Source organism: Fistularia commersonii, chromosome 16 (assembly GCF_037954325.1).
Source record: "Fistularia commersonii isolate RoL2024-O1a breed Wild chromosome 16, RoL_Fcom_v1.0, whole genome shotgun sequence".
In the NCBI taxonomy this organism is placed as follows: domain Eukaryota; kingdom Metazoa; phylum Chordata; class Actinopteri; order Syngnathiformes; family Fistulariidae; genus Fistularia; species Fistularia commersonii.
This window is the reverse complement of record NC_141299.1, coordinates 11,407,034-11,419,534: the sequence shown is the minus strand read 5'-3', so window position 1 is coordinate 11,419,534 and position 12,501 is coordinate 11,407,034. Positions and strand designations below refer to the sequence as shown.

The window sequence follows — 12,501 nt, the reverse complement described above, 5'->3', positions numbered from 1 at the left end:
AGCGTTTTCAATTGCAAAATATTAAAGGGACCTATTGGCAGAGGTATCAATAGAATCAGTTTTCACTCTGTGGACACGAATAATGAACCTGTAAAGACCTGTTCTTCAAGTCAAAATGTAAAATGAAAATTCATATCTCACCTATTTTTTGGGCAGAGTACTTAGACTGTGGTGAGGAACTCGAAGTGGAAGCAGAGGAAAGATGCGGCGAATGGGCAGAAGAATGGAAGGATGAATGTTGTGAACTAAAGCCAGCGGGTTTCTCGTAAGGAGACCTCCTTATCAGCTCCTCAAAGTGACTGTTCACACTGACATATAGACAGAGAGGTGCCTGATCAAAACCCTGACCATACTGGCAAAACACAGAAATCATCTTGCACCTGTAAACTACTGTTCTGCATCAAATATATAAATAAATAAATCGTTCGGACACAATCCTGTTGTGTGATGTGAACGCCACCTAGTGCTCATTCACAGTAAGGCAGGTGCTTGTGTGTTTTTGTCACCTGTGTAAATTGGAGCTCCTCTTTAACTGCCCACTAGCTCCACTGCTATGAGATGATACAAAGTCTTCTTCGTAAACAGCAGCATCCTCGGGGCAAATCCCAGAGTGCAAAGAGTGGGCAGGTGAATTCCTTTCACTTGCTGTGGAGTGTGGTACAACAGAAGACAGTGCTTGTGTTACAGTACGCGTATACGGATTGTATGACAACAGAAACAATACAATTGATAGAGGGAAATACTACATTTGTGCTGAGGCTTGTAAAACTTTGTCAGATTGTTTGCACACATTAATACATACAGAGGTTGATATAAAATGGCGAGGAGGTCAGTTTCATTTTCATACCAAAAAGGAACTCATCACATATTGATAATGCATATGTGGATGTTAGATTGCTTTCTTTGTAGTGACACAGAAAACTGATCATTTCTAATATTCCAATAACCACCTTTGAATAGCTGCCATACATAACCAACCTTTAACTTGGCTCTGAAGATTCTTTGTGAAAATGTTGATCACACTTAAAGGGCTTCCTTTATTCAGCTCCTCCCAAGGTGCTTTACTGGTATCCTGCTGAGCAAAGGCTGAACTGAGGGCTGAGCACTTAGCTGCCTCCTGGAATTCAGAGAGACCCTGGTAATCCCTTCTTTGACTAGCACAGTAGTCCCCCGCCTCTATGCAATCTCTTGGTCTGGGTACACAATTGCTTGTTTCATCTTCAGAAAGGCTCCCTTCACTCAGCAGGGGACCCTCACTGAGGGAACCTGCACTTGTGTCATGGATATCTGACTGATTTTCCTCAGCTGCTACAATTCCTCTCTGGGATGACAATTTATCTATCCTCTCAACGCCACTGACTAGTCTTTTCTTTTCTTTTACAGAGCTGTTCGGAGTATGCCCAGGGATTTCAGCAAAAGTTGTTGCATTTGTTAATTTCGTCTGTGTGCTATTCTTTTCTTTCTGTCCCCTGTTGGTATGAAATGTTCCAGCTCCTGGAAGGGCTGTTTCATTCAATGAACTATGACCCATGCTAGTCAAAATTCTCTGGATCCTCAAAGTCACATCATTGTCTGCCGTTGAGTCTTCTGCTTGTGTTCTTGCCCAGCATTCATCATCAACAAAAGCTTGTGAGGGCCGAGGAGCCACAATAGTGTCCATATCTATTGAAGTAGGTACGCCATAGTTGATTTTCTCCCCTGCGAGCTTCCTCGCTTCATTCTCCAAACGATTTGAGAGGGAAGACGCCGCAGCTTTGATGGCCTCAATGCGGAACATCTTCGATTGTGACATGTTGGAAGGTGTGGAGGCTTGTTGTTGAGTGTGCTTGACTTTACCAGGGGACACTGAAGTGTCCAACCTGAGTAAATGAGATAGAAGATGTACACTATTGCTAGGACCAGCGGGATGCCAAGCAGCTGGGTTCAAGCAGTCGGGCTGGATAAAAGAGACAACTCCAAAATCTCTATCGTTCCTGCAACAGTAGACAGAAGAAAAGATAAAAAGGAATTAAACAGCAGTCCATAAGATAAATATCAAATATTTAAGCATAAAAGCCTGGTGCAGCACTTCTAATTTGTCAATTTATTAGAGAATGATTCCTTGGTGAAATCGGTGTCGGCGTTCCAAATACTGGAAAGCAGATGGTTTCGGTTTTAAATAAACAGAACAATTGTTCAGTGTAAAATATCGCTTAATCACAAAATTAAAGTATCCTTTTTCAATAAGCAATACAAATAACAAGACAACGGTCACATTATAATCGTATATCACAATCTCTATGCCATTAAAGAAATCTATTTTTGTTGAACATGGTACTGAAATGCAAAGCAGTAAGGCTTGAGGGGCCCTTGCTAGAAGTGTTTATGAAAAACAAGTATTTAAGAACAAGCAGTTCCTCTGTTTTATTCAGTCAGGTGATTCCCGAGTTAATATCAAGCAAGCGTTTAAAGAAACAAGATATTGTGTCTAGGTGTAAAGGGTCTTCAAAGAATTAGTTACTAATCTCCATTTATCTGGTTTCAGAAATCATAATTCCGCACACATTTTTTGGTAATAAGATATGACAGTTTTCTCTCAGTGTTTACCTGGGTAATGGAGGAACTGGCTGATCATTCAAAGACCTGTCACTGCTAGAGGGGCTCTGCGGTGGCTCCAGCCTTTTATTCTCTTTATCCGACTCGCCTGATGGCTGGTACATTGGTCTCTGTGGCGCACATATTAACACACATCAAACAATGTTTCAGAGAAATTATTTCCAACTTGTGTTGTATTCATTCATTTCACTTGAATAAATGAAAAAAGGGAATGTTTAAAGTCTGAACACGGTACCATTCTACTAGAAGCAGCAGGTTGCGTCTGTGTGGTGTCTTTGCTCAACTGGGCCTCTTCCAGCAGCAGCTGACTGTAGGTCTCTTGTAAACGCTTTTGAACTGGGGCCACAGGTGACTCACAGGGAAGGGATACTGTTTTAGCAGCTTCTCTTTGTTTTCTGTAGAGGTCTTGCAGCCTCTGGTTCTTTTTATCTGTTTCCTCTCTGAGAGCCTTCTTCTCTTCTGCCTGACGCCGCTTTCTTTCCTCTTGTTGTCTGGCGATGTATTCCCGAACGGTATCTACATCATAGTGGCGCTTTTTCTGCCCGGTGTTAGCCACGTTTGCGGAATCTGATATGCGTGTAGAAGGGCTGGCACTCTGGCAGCCTCTTGAGGAACTAACTGCTGCAACAGACGTTCCCCATGCAGACACCGGAGTCCTTGTTCGTGACACTGATGCCCCTCTTCCTCTCCTTCCACCGCTCCCTCTTCGGGACCTTTGCCGGGCCCTCTCCTCCTTTTCATCCGGCTTACAGTCCAGTTGAAGATCATCAAGTATGCCCCGGATGTCTGCTGACAATATTTTTGTGCTGACGCCTGCTTTGTTTTTGTCCTGCGCTGCAGATGAGGGCCTAGATTCCGCTGTGGAGCGACTTTTGGACTCACCCCGGGATGCACTGTGGCACCTCTCTTTACTTTTAGGGCGTGATTGTTGGTTTGATTTCAAGGGTGGCTCTGTACTGGAGTGGTGACGTGAAGCTGTGGACATTCACAACAATGAAAAAATGTACAAGTGGATCTGGTATTCAAGTCAGTGGTGACAACAAAGGAAGTCTCCTATCTAGATCTATAGTTCCAGCAAACTTGATGAACTTTAAGTGAAATTCAACACTTAAACGTTACAATTTATGTCATGAGTTACTGAATGAGTAGTTTTTCTTTGTTTTTTTCCAGGTTTTTTCCAAGCTTTTTAGGTAAATGGGAGACTACAAATCCCTGCAAAGTTATCCTGTCATTCACTGTTTGCTGTGTACTAAGAAAAGATTTAAAAGTCTCTACAGTCGAAGCGTTGACCCAAAGAATCGTACAAAAATCAAGTCTTGGGGAACAAGATTGCCATGGTAACACTAATCTGGGCCAAATTGAAAATTCCTCAGGATCTAATCCAGGCAGTGCCCAACATGTCTGTGATGAGCCTCTCCTGGCCCTTCTTGACAATTTCTGAGATTCCATGGTGCCTGCTGTGAGGGCAAACATGTGAAATTAGGCCATGATTAATGGCGCCGCCAGCCACAGAGCCAGTCCATCTTAATTTCTTCAGGTCAATGGTATCAAACACAAATACAGAACCAAAGAGACAGGATTTACAACACAAGCCACATTTCTTAATTTTGCAATATCCTTTTGTCTGCTTTTGTAATCAGCCCCTGGTATCAAAACAAAAACAACAAACTTTAAATTGTATAATTTATCCCCCCAGTCAATAAAAGAAACTCTATAACAAGTAAGTGCACACAGTGCTGATATTTATATAAAAATGTGACGGGTGAAACATTACTAGGCCCTTGAAAAAGACTGTAAAACGACTATCTTAAAATAAAACAATTTATGATTCGGACAATATTAAAACAATTAAACAATAAAAAGATAAAACTGTGGTGTGAAGCCACTGAATCGCTGTTCAAAGCTGTGATTGCTAATCAACTTTCTCTCACCGTTTCTACTGCCATAAAAACTGTCACTATGCCAAGCAGTATGAGAGGACCACTGGTAAAATGTTTATGGTCGAGATGGCTGAATTATTAGTGGATCAGCAATTGGTACTATGAAATTGCCTTACACAGTCTTACAAGATTTGTGTAGTAGCATATATGGGCATGCGTTCAGTTGTCTGAGTCTCTGAGTCCCACCTGTTCGACTCTTTCTGTCAGCCAGCTGGGCCCTGTCGTCGCTTGGCAGCTTGGGAAATGGACCGAGGATGGACTTTACTAACTTCTGGCCCTCGCGCCAAGAAGCAGGACTAATCACTGAGGAAAAAGAAACATCATAAGACCTGGCTGTCCAAAAAAAGTAATACTTTGTACATTTTTTTTTCAATTCTAACCTCATAAAACACAACTGCATCAATATCGATATCAATGTTGACCTTTAACACACTAAAGATTTCATCACGAAGTTACATATCTTAATTGACAATATGTGTGCGTGTGTGTGTGTGTATATACATATATGTATATATCATATTATCAGTGACATGTGAAATCACTTGCTATGATGCTGTTAAAAGAACTTGGGCTTAAATTTGGCCACATGTTTTTTTCCCAAGTTCAGTGAACAGGTGACTCTGAGCCTTTGCTAATAAAATACATTTTATGTAAGCTTGTGCTTACCCACTGTTGTTTCAAAATTCTAGGCATGACAGTACAACTCAAACAACTTTTCTACTCGGAACTATTACTTCTGAGGACTTTCAAGAAGAGAAGTTAGTTTCACATAAACTGTTTGCGCTTGATAGATGAGGCAGATAAACCTGGGCTACAAATTTAGTAACTGATCTATGCTACATGACATGGAAAAAAGTCAGAGTTAGATGCAGAACAACAGAAAAACAGCTGTCATATTGTGCGGCTCCACAAACAAATATACAGAGGGTTCATTCACTTGAGGGAGAGCAAGGTGGTGTTGTTTTGACTGATACAGCACAGATAACGACACTCTAAAAATGTCTGAATCTTTTGCCAGCTCATCTTCAACCGAAAACTGAAAGATTTAAAAGAATGAAAGGCAAAGTTGAGAAAATGTTTGAAATAAACAAATGGTGAGTAAATGAAATAAATTATGAAGAGCATTTCATCAAAGTTCTATTCAAACAAGAGTAAGTGAGAGTAGCATTTCAAAACTCATCAGCTTCCCTATATTTATGTAGTATTTTGATAATTGCATACAGATCCTTTGATAATTTCAAATAATGTCTTCAGCTTATAAAGTTCCTGCAGCCAACTGAAGGCAACAAGTCAGATACATCAGGTTTGATATATGCCATGCTCTTCACAGATGCCAACTCAGGCTTTCCTGACAGAATCACCTGTGTCACCAGGCTACAACAGAATTCATCTACACCCTCTTGCACATGTCAAATGTATAACAATATTTTAATCTGATTTACATAAGACAAAGAGCCCTAAAGGAAAAGGTCTTAAGAGGAAGCATACAAAGGACATATCCCTATCTATCTTGCAGGTTTATCAGACTACATCTAGCAAGTACAGTTACGTGTGTGCTTTAAGCTACATCTTGGTAGCCTGCAGGGGAAATTTCATCAGCTGTCAGAGCTGTGCTATGATCATGTTACCACAGCATGTGGTGATGATTTTTCCTATGAGAGCCTGGAAGCACTACTTGTTGTTCAGTATGATGAGTGGCATGTGGTCTCTGACCATTTCGTCAAGATGTGAGTCAAAACGGCCTTGGGAGACAGCAACATCACTGTTTGATGCACTTAAAGACAAGGAGTGGCCTTGATTGGGACAACTCGATGAAAGAAAAGATCACACTAAATACAGCAATCTAAAAATTACTTAAGATGACCTTTGATCTGAGTTTTTTAAGAAATTATTCTAAAATTAATGTTATTGTGTTACACACACACAGAGTATAAGAAATGAAAAATCAATACATTACTGGCATCTCTGAAAGCATCTTTGTTGGGGAAAGTCTATACAGAAGCCCAGCAAGGAAATTGGAACAAAGCCAGGCATAACATAAAATAAAATTGATATAAAAAGGCCAAGGGCAAGTTAGGGAAAACAACATACAGTAGATATTGCTTTGTAGTGTGTGCTGCAATACATGATGATAATACATTTCTCAAATCGTGCCGTGAGCAGTAAGAGCTAAAACCAAAACATTATGACTACTTAAAAAGATGATTTTATACCTGGTTTTGTATTCATTTCAGAAGTGGTAGGGGCTCTGTGGATTTTCCGAACTGTTTTTGTTGACCTTCTGTCTTTGGATCTTTCCCCTTTCTGTTCCTTGGTTATGGTTCCTTCTATGCAAACAGCACATAGAGGTGTTAATACAGTTTTCAAGTATATGCCATTAAGAGACAGAAGTACAAAAATCTGTAGGGAAACAAGGCAATGCTTTGGCAGGGCCTTATGCATACAGGCAAAATAAATGCTACATTTAGATACAGCTATTACATTATTTGTGTTTCATTCTAACAGATCAATACAACCGAGTTACCCATAAATAAAATCTATTACAGTGACTCACCAGAGCAAGATATGTTTAGTCAGGCGAGCAGTCTCACTTCAGTCAGACTAGACATCTAATCAATTTTCCATTTTTTTTTTTCTCCATTGAGCTATGATTTGCGAGTATCATACCTCTAACAAGCACAAAATTCACTTTTGCTTTGAAAAATCTTGTTATCGCAGCCTTGCCAAAACATTAAGTGTATGACCCTGTGAATGTGTACAGCTACATAAAAGGAACTGTGGGACTGGCTATTTTCTAGGCTTACCCGTATACTGTCTTGCTAGGTCACTGTACAATTCTCTGCTGAAGTTAGGAAAGTCTTCCTCTTTTAAAAGTTTCCCATCTGGAATTCGGATCTTTGTCTCGATACAGTTAAAACCTGAGAGGAAATGAATTGAAAATGTGAGATGGACAGTCTAAAATCTTTGTTACTAACCAGCTATCATATCTATAGTTCTCTTAAGGTAGTATTTAAACAAAGGAAAAATAAGGTTTAGGAAAGAGCAAATCTTGCAGCAAACCTACCTTTGTAAATTGGAGCAGGTGGTGCTGCTGCTACTTTTCGAACTTTGGCTGTGGGGATATGATTGGTGCCACCAGTGTTCATGCTTGCAGCTGTCATTACAGGCTTTTCCAAATAACCCACTAACTTCTCCTTCTGTGCAGCCTCTTCCAAATGTTGTCTCTGCCTTCGAATACGCTCTTTGAGCTTCTCCAGTTTGTCGTCCGGCTGATGCCGCCTCAGGTTTTCCAACCGCTGGGAGGCTGACACCGGACTGCTTGAAGGAGTGCCGTCCCTTCTGCGTATTGAACACTGGACTGCAACTACACATGGGGTTAAATCCTGGCAATCCATGGTTTGATCAAACTGTGCTTTGGGTGTGCGGTCCTCTTTAATACCCTGTCTTGCAGGGACTCCAATACTTGAAGGGTGTGATTGCTTGACTGGAGTCTTCAGGGAGTCCAGGGGTGACTGGTTATTGAGGTAGTGGATCTCAGAGCTCAGTAAAGCAGAGGAGTGTGCACTGTCTAGGTCCCTGTCTGTCTGTTTGTCCTTGGTGCCTCTCTGGTAGACAAGATGGGCAAGCTGAGGATCTGATGGAGGTGAAGAGGATAGGCAAATAGATCCCGGCACTGTCTGTAGAGTGTTGGCCACCGGCTGGGAGGAGGGATGTGGAAGAGGGGAGGCCTCTCTGCATTCAAACCAGATTACATAGGATCAGGAAAAGGACTGCAATTTTCCACTTTGTTAACCCCTCAGTGAGCATATGAAGGGAAACCACACATAAGCTTTGCTTCTATTCATGGATATATGGCAGAGGTTCGATACATAAATAAATGAACATTTATGAGAGGTAAGATTTGGGTAAGGCACGTTTAATGATTGAAAAAAAACAAAACAGTATTAAATCAAGATCAACAACAAAGCCGTAAGTATGCCAAGAAATTGTTTTAGAATGACTGTCAACAAAAGCCCTTTGAAATTTTAATAAGTTAATTGGATATGACGTAATATTAGTGTATGTGTAATCACCTGAATACACAAAACACAATATTGAGCAAATGAGAACAGGGAGCAGTGCGTTTTACTTCTGTATTAGAAGTATCTACCTGTAAGAGGCCAGGGGATCCCTGAATTCCACACTGTGGTTCTTACGGACGTTGCTGTCCTGGGTGGCATTTCTCAGCGGGCTGCGTGAGCTCTCCTTTTTAGAATTTGGATGACTCTGAGCCCTGTACTTTGAAGACCCTCCAGTTTCATCATTTTGTCCATCTGTGATAGGGGAAGGGTAACAAGATTTCATTATTGTGGTGAATATACTATCACAAAACTACAAAACAAGAATGAATCAAATGACGATTATATTGAAAGCTGCTGTTCAAATTGGTTTTTAGACACTTTCACCTCAATCAATATGATATTCTCTATTTAGAGGGCATGTTTAAGTGCAGGACATCCATTTTACAGTGGTGTTACAAAGTGGTACCAACAAAACAACTCAAGGCAGCTCCTCAACTCCAAACAGCTCCGGAAACCCCTCTTACTTGGCCTCCCTTTCCCCTAAGTGTTATGCTGCTAATGTTATACTTCCTTTGTATAGATGTTCAGCATATTGTAATGATGTAGAATTTTCTCTCTGGCCATTGTACAGATCTACAGATGTTTGTTATTGAACAGCAATTTGTACATTTGTGTAGTCTATTGTACAGGTTTATTTATAAATGCTGGATCCTTTCTCCTGGATGCTTGCTACCCCATGAGCCTTTCAATTGCCTCTAGGGACAAATAAAGTGATTGTGATTCAAAAGACTGGACCTTTAGAGATTCTGTTTCAGTAGAGGTGCACCCTTAAAGATAAAGACATTGATTAGAATGGATCAACATTTATATACCAAATATATGTGATATGAAATTAGAAAACTCACCCCAACAGGCTACTGTCCTGGAAGATTTCTTCTTGGGTGAGTCCATGACAGGGTCGAGGACTGCTGTCCCTGGACCTGCCTCCAGATGATTTTCTATGTGCCGCAGCTATAGAGAGTGTGTTAATGTAAGACCCTTTGTGTGGTACGGGTGAAATGGCAATTCTTTTTGAAAGCTTAACTACATGGATTTTTTTCATACTGTGCAATTTTATGCACAACTGTTCTGAAAGTACTTACAGCAGCTTTGGACTGAGCCAAAGTTTTCCATGCAGTTGTCAACTCTGACAAAGAGAGAAGAAAGAATGAGACTTCATTACACTGGCTGGTCTTGAACACTTTCCCAGGTAAACAAGCCACATGACAGTTACATAATGAACTTTAATTCAAGTGGTCTACCAAAAATGAATATCATTTTAGGTCACGGCCACTTTTACACCCTTTACACACCTGTATCTATACTGTGATCGGCAGGCTGCTGAGCAAAGGTATTGAAAGGCACCAAACTTCTCTTGCTACTCCTCATCTCTCCCAATCACCTGTAGCCATAAGACATATGCAAATAAGGTATACTCAACAAATGTAAATATCACATAAATTAGCCTAATAAATGATATGCATAACACCTGGGTTACTCTTGTTCTATATTTAACACACAATCCAGATATAAACAAAAAAAAATTGAATTATAAATATTTTGAATACAAAAGCTATTTACTCTGTCAAAGGATGGTTTTGAAGATGACAGGCAGCAAAATACACAAGAAAAATGCTAGCCACATTAATTCCAAGTAGAACATGCGCATCTATTATAACACCTTGTTGACACAACAGTTACATGTCACCTTGCCATTTAAAACCGGTTCTGCGACAACACAACCTTACAAAGATTGACACTAAGGAGAGCAAGGCAGACAGGAGTTTAACATATCATGCATGCAATGTTGACATGAATCCTGTTGTAATGCAACTGGGTTGATATAGACTATGTACCTAAAATGTTCACAGAGTACATCTTTATTACTCAAAAATATTTATTCTAACCAGACAACCCCAACTAGTCAGATTCTTCAAGCTCAAGCTGCTGATAACTATTCAGGCTTTTCCTTTGTGAATATGTTTTGCACTCCCTTAGTAAGGACTGACAGTCATGCAGACAACTCAGAACAACATCGCACTGCCCTAAGGTGATCACAAGAGACTGACAGAAATTTTTTTCTGTTCCTACTTGATTTCATATAAACATGATTTGTTACCAAGAGCAACTCCAGCTGATATATTATCTTGTGCTTATGACATTGATTATGAACGCTAACGAGACTATAGTCAATTGCTTGTTTACCAAAAAAATCTCATAAAGCGGAATTAAACAGAAGAACAATATAATCCATGTAAGCACATCAACTTTCCATCTCACTCGATGACAGTACGATATAATGACCCAATGAAAATGACAATTACAAACGAAAAAATAATTCTTTTCAAAGCAATCGGTGGCCATATTTTGGGGTCCTACGGACAAGTTGGAACTGAAGAAAATGAAAACTGTTTTACTCTTTAGTGGTTTCCATGCAACCACACTGCGGTGTTCTACTTCACTGTTGATTATCCCACTTTTTGGATTGAGGTTACTTGAAACAACATCAAAGTTGGACATTAGTCATGTTGCAATAGATCCTAAGGCCACTAATGTCAGCAATGTGAGTCATGTGGGACAGCATTCAAGCCTCAACACCGAAAAATTTGTCACTTGAAATGTTATATTATACTAATAATGTTACATTATGTGTAAATCACTTTTAATCAATCCTAGAATACGCATCTCAAACAAGCCTTACTTGATGTCATTTTATGGGTCACTGGGACTTTAACTTCGTTTATTTAATGATGCTGTCAAATGATGTACTCAAAAGATGTACTTGATGTACTCAACAGAGCTGACAGTGTCAGAGAGAAGAGTATAGGCTGACACATCAACTTAAACAACCGCTATATAAACGAGTGGGTGTTGTCAACAAAGAAACTATTAAATATATTTCACAATTACAATACAATACCACTACACGATAAATCGGCAAGTGACAACTATCTACCAACGAATGCAAAGTATCACTGTTTAAGTCATTGAATGTTATAGTAAACGATAAAAACACTACATTCCGAAATTAGTCGTACGCGCAATGGGAAACCATCTATGGATCACGTATTTATTTTTTCCGATTGCGATGAACACTGGGGTACAACTGTCTTTCGTATATTCTACTTTCAAAACTCGTCAGCTAAATTATAGGTTTTACGGTGGAACAAAATCAAGACTTTCTACTACTTCGGGCTTCGGCCCGAGGATTAGCCGGCGCCGCCAACTGATTAGAGTTCATGTTAATGTTAGCTGACAGGGAAGTCATTGGTTATAAGGACAACTTTGAAACAATTAAACATCACCTACCTTCGCTGTAGAGATGTCTTTAAAGGTCCACAGTCATTCTGTCCGAGTCATGATGAGAAAATTCTAAAGGTACTTCTTTAGACTTCCGCGGTCTATTTGCTAATGTTAGCTTTAGCTAGCTAACGTTAGCTAACACTTTTACCAACTACGTAAACAACTTTTTCCGCAACATGTACCCATTGTTATCATCACCAGTATTTGTAAACTAACTAAATATATACACCAAGATCGGATTTTCCCAGAACAAATGATACTGCGCGCCTCTGAGGTTACCTTTCCCGGGTTACTATGTTGACGTTTGTCAACGGCGAAACTGGTGTATCCAAGACGGGTCAGTCCCTGGTAAAGTGACTGGCCGAAATATCGCGAGAATTCGGCCACGTCAAATGTGGTTTCGTCACCGTCGCTTCCCACATTCGCACAAGCTGAACTACACAAAAGAACCGAAGACGAGAGGCCGAACCTGATTCGCTGACCTTGCTATGACGTCACAAATGCCCCATCGTACTCCTTTTCCACCCTCACGAAAATTGATTGGAAAATAAAATCAAATAGAT

At 40.1% G+C, this 12,501-nt stretch overlaps 1 protein-coding gene across 3 annotated transcripts in view; it reads right to left on the bottom strand.

The window, feature by feature from the left end:
* Positions 1-12,244, bottom strand: part of cep350 (centrosomal protein 350) — a 32,048-nt gene extending 19,804 nt beyond the window's left edge. For 2 of the 3 annotated variants that reach the window (XM_086161456.1, XM_086161458.1), the window contains exons 1-14: positions 11,945-12,244; positions 9,949-10,037; positions 9,739-9,782; positions 9,502-9,607; positions 8,686-8,848; positions 7,600-8,267; positions 7,340-7,453; positions 6,749-6,862; positions 4,722-4,838; positions 2,831-3,570; positions 2,587-2,705; positions 979-1,973; positions 507-645; positions 142-308 (exon numbers count right to left, since the gene is read on the bottom strand). In XM_086161456.1, the coding sequence (XP_086017582.1) occupies positions 142-308; positions 507-645; positions 979-1,973; positions 2,587-2,705; positions 2,831-3,570; positions 4,722-4,838; positions 6,749-6,862; positions 7,340-7,453; positions 7,600-8,267; positions 8,686-8,848; positions 9,502-9,607; positions 9,739-9,782; positions 9,949-10,024 (3,562 nt within the window). In that variant the 5' untranslated portion in view covers positions 10,025-10,037; positions 11,945-12,244. The remainder of the gene's footprint in view (positions 1-141; positions 309-506; positions 646-978; positions 1,974-2,586; positions 2,706-2,830; positions 3,571-4,721; positions 4,839-6,748; positions 6,863-7,339; positions 7,454-7,599; positions 8,268-8,685; positions 8,849-9,501; positions 9,608-9,738; positions 9,783-9,948; positions 10,038-11,944) is intronic. The other variant, XM_086161457.1, reaches the window with a different exon arrangement.
* Positions 12,245-12,501: the final 257 nt, after the last annotated feature.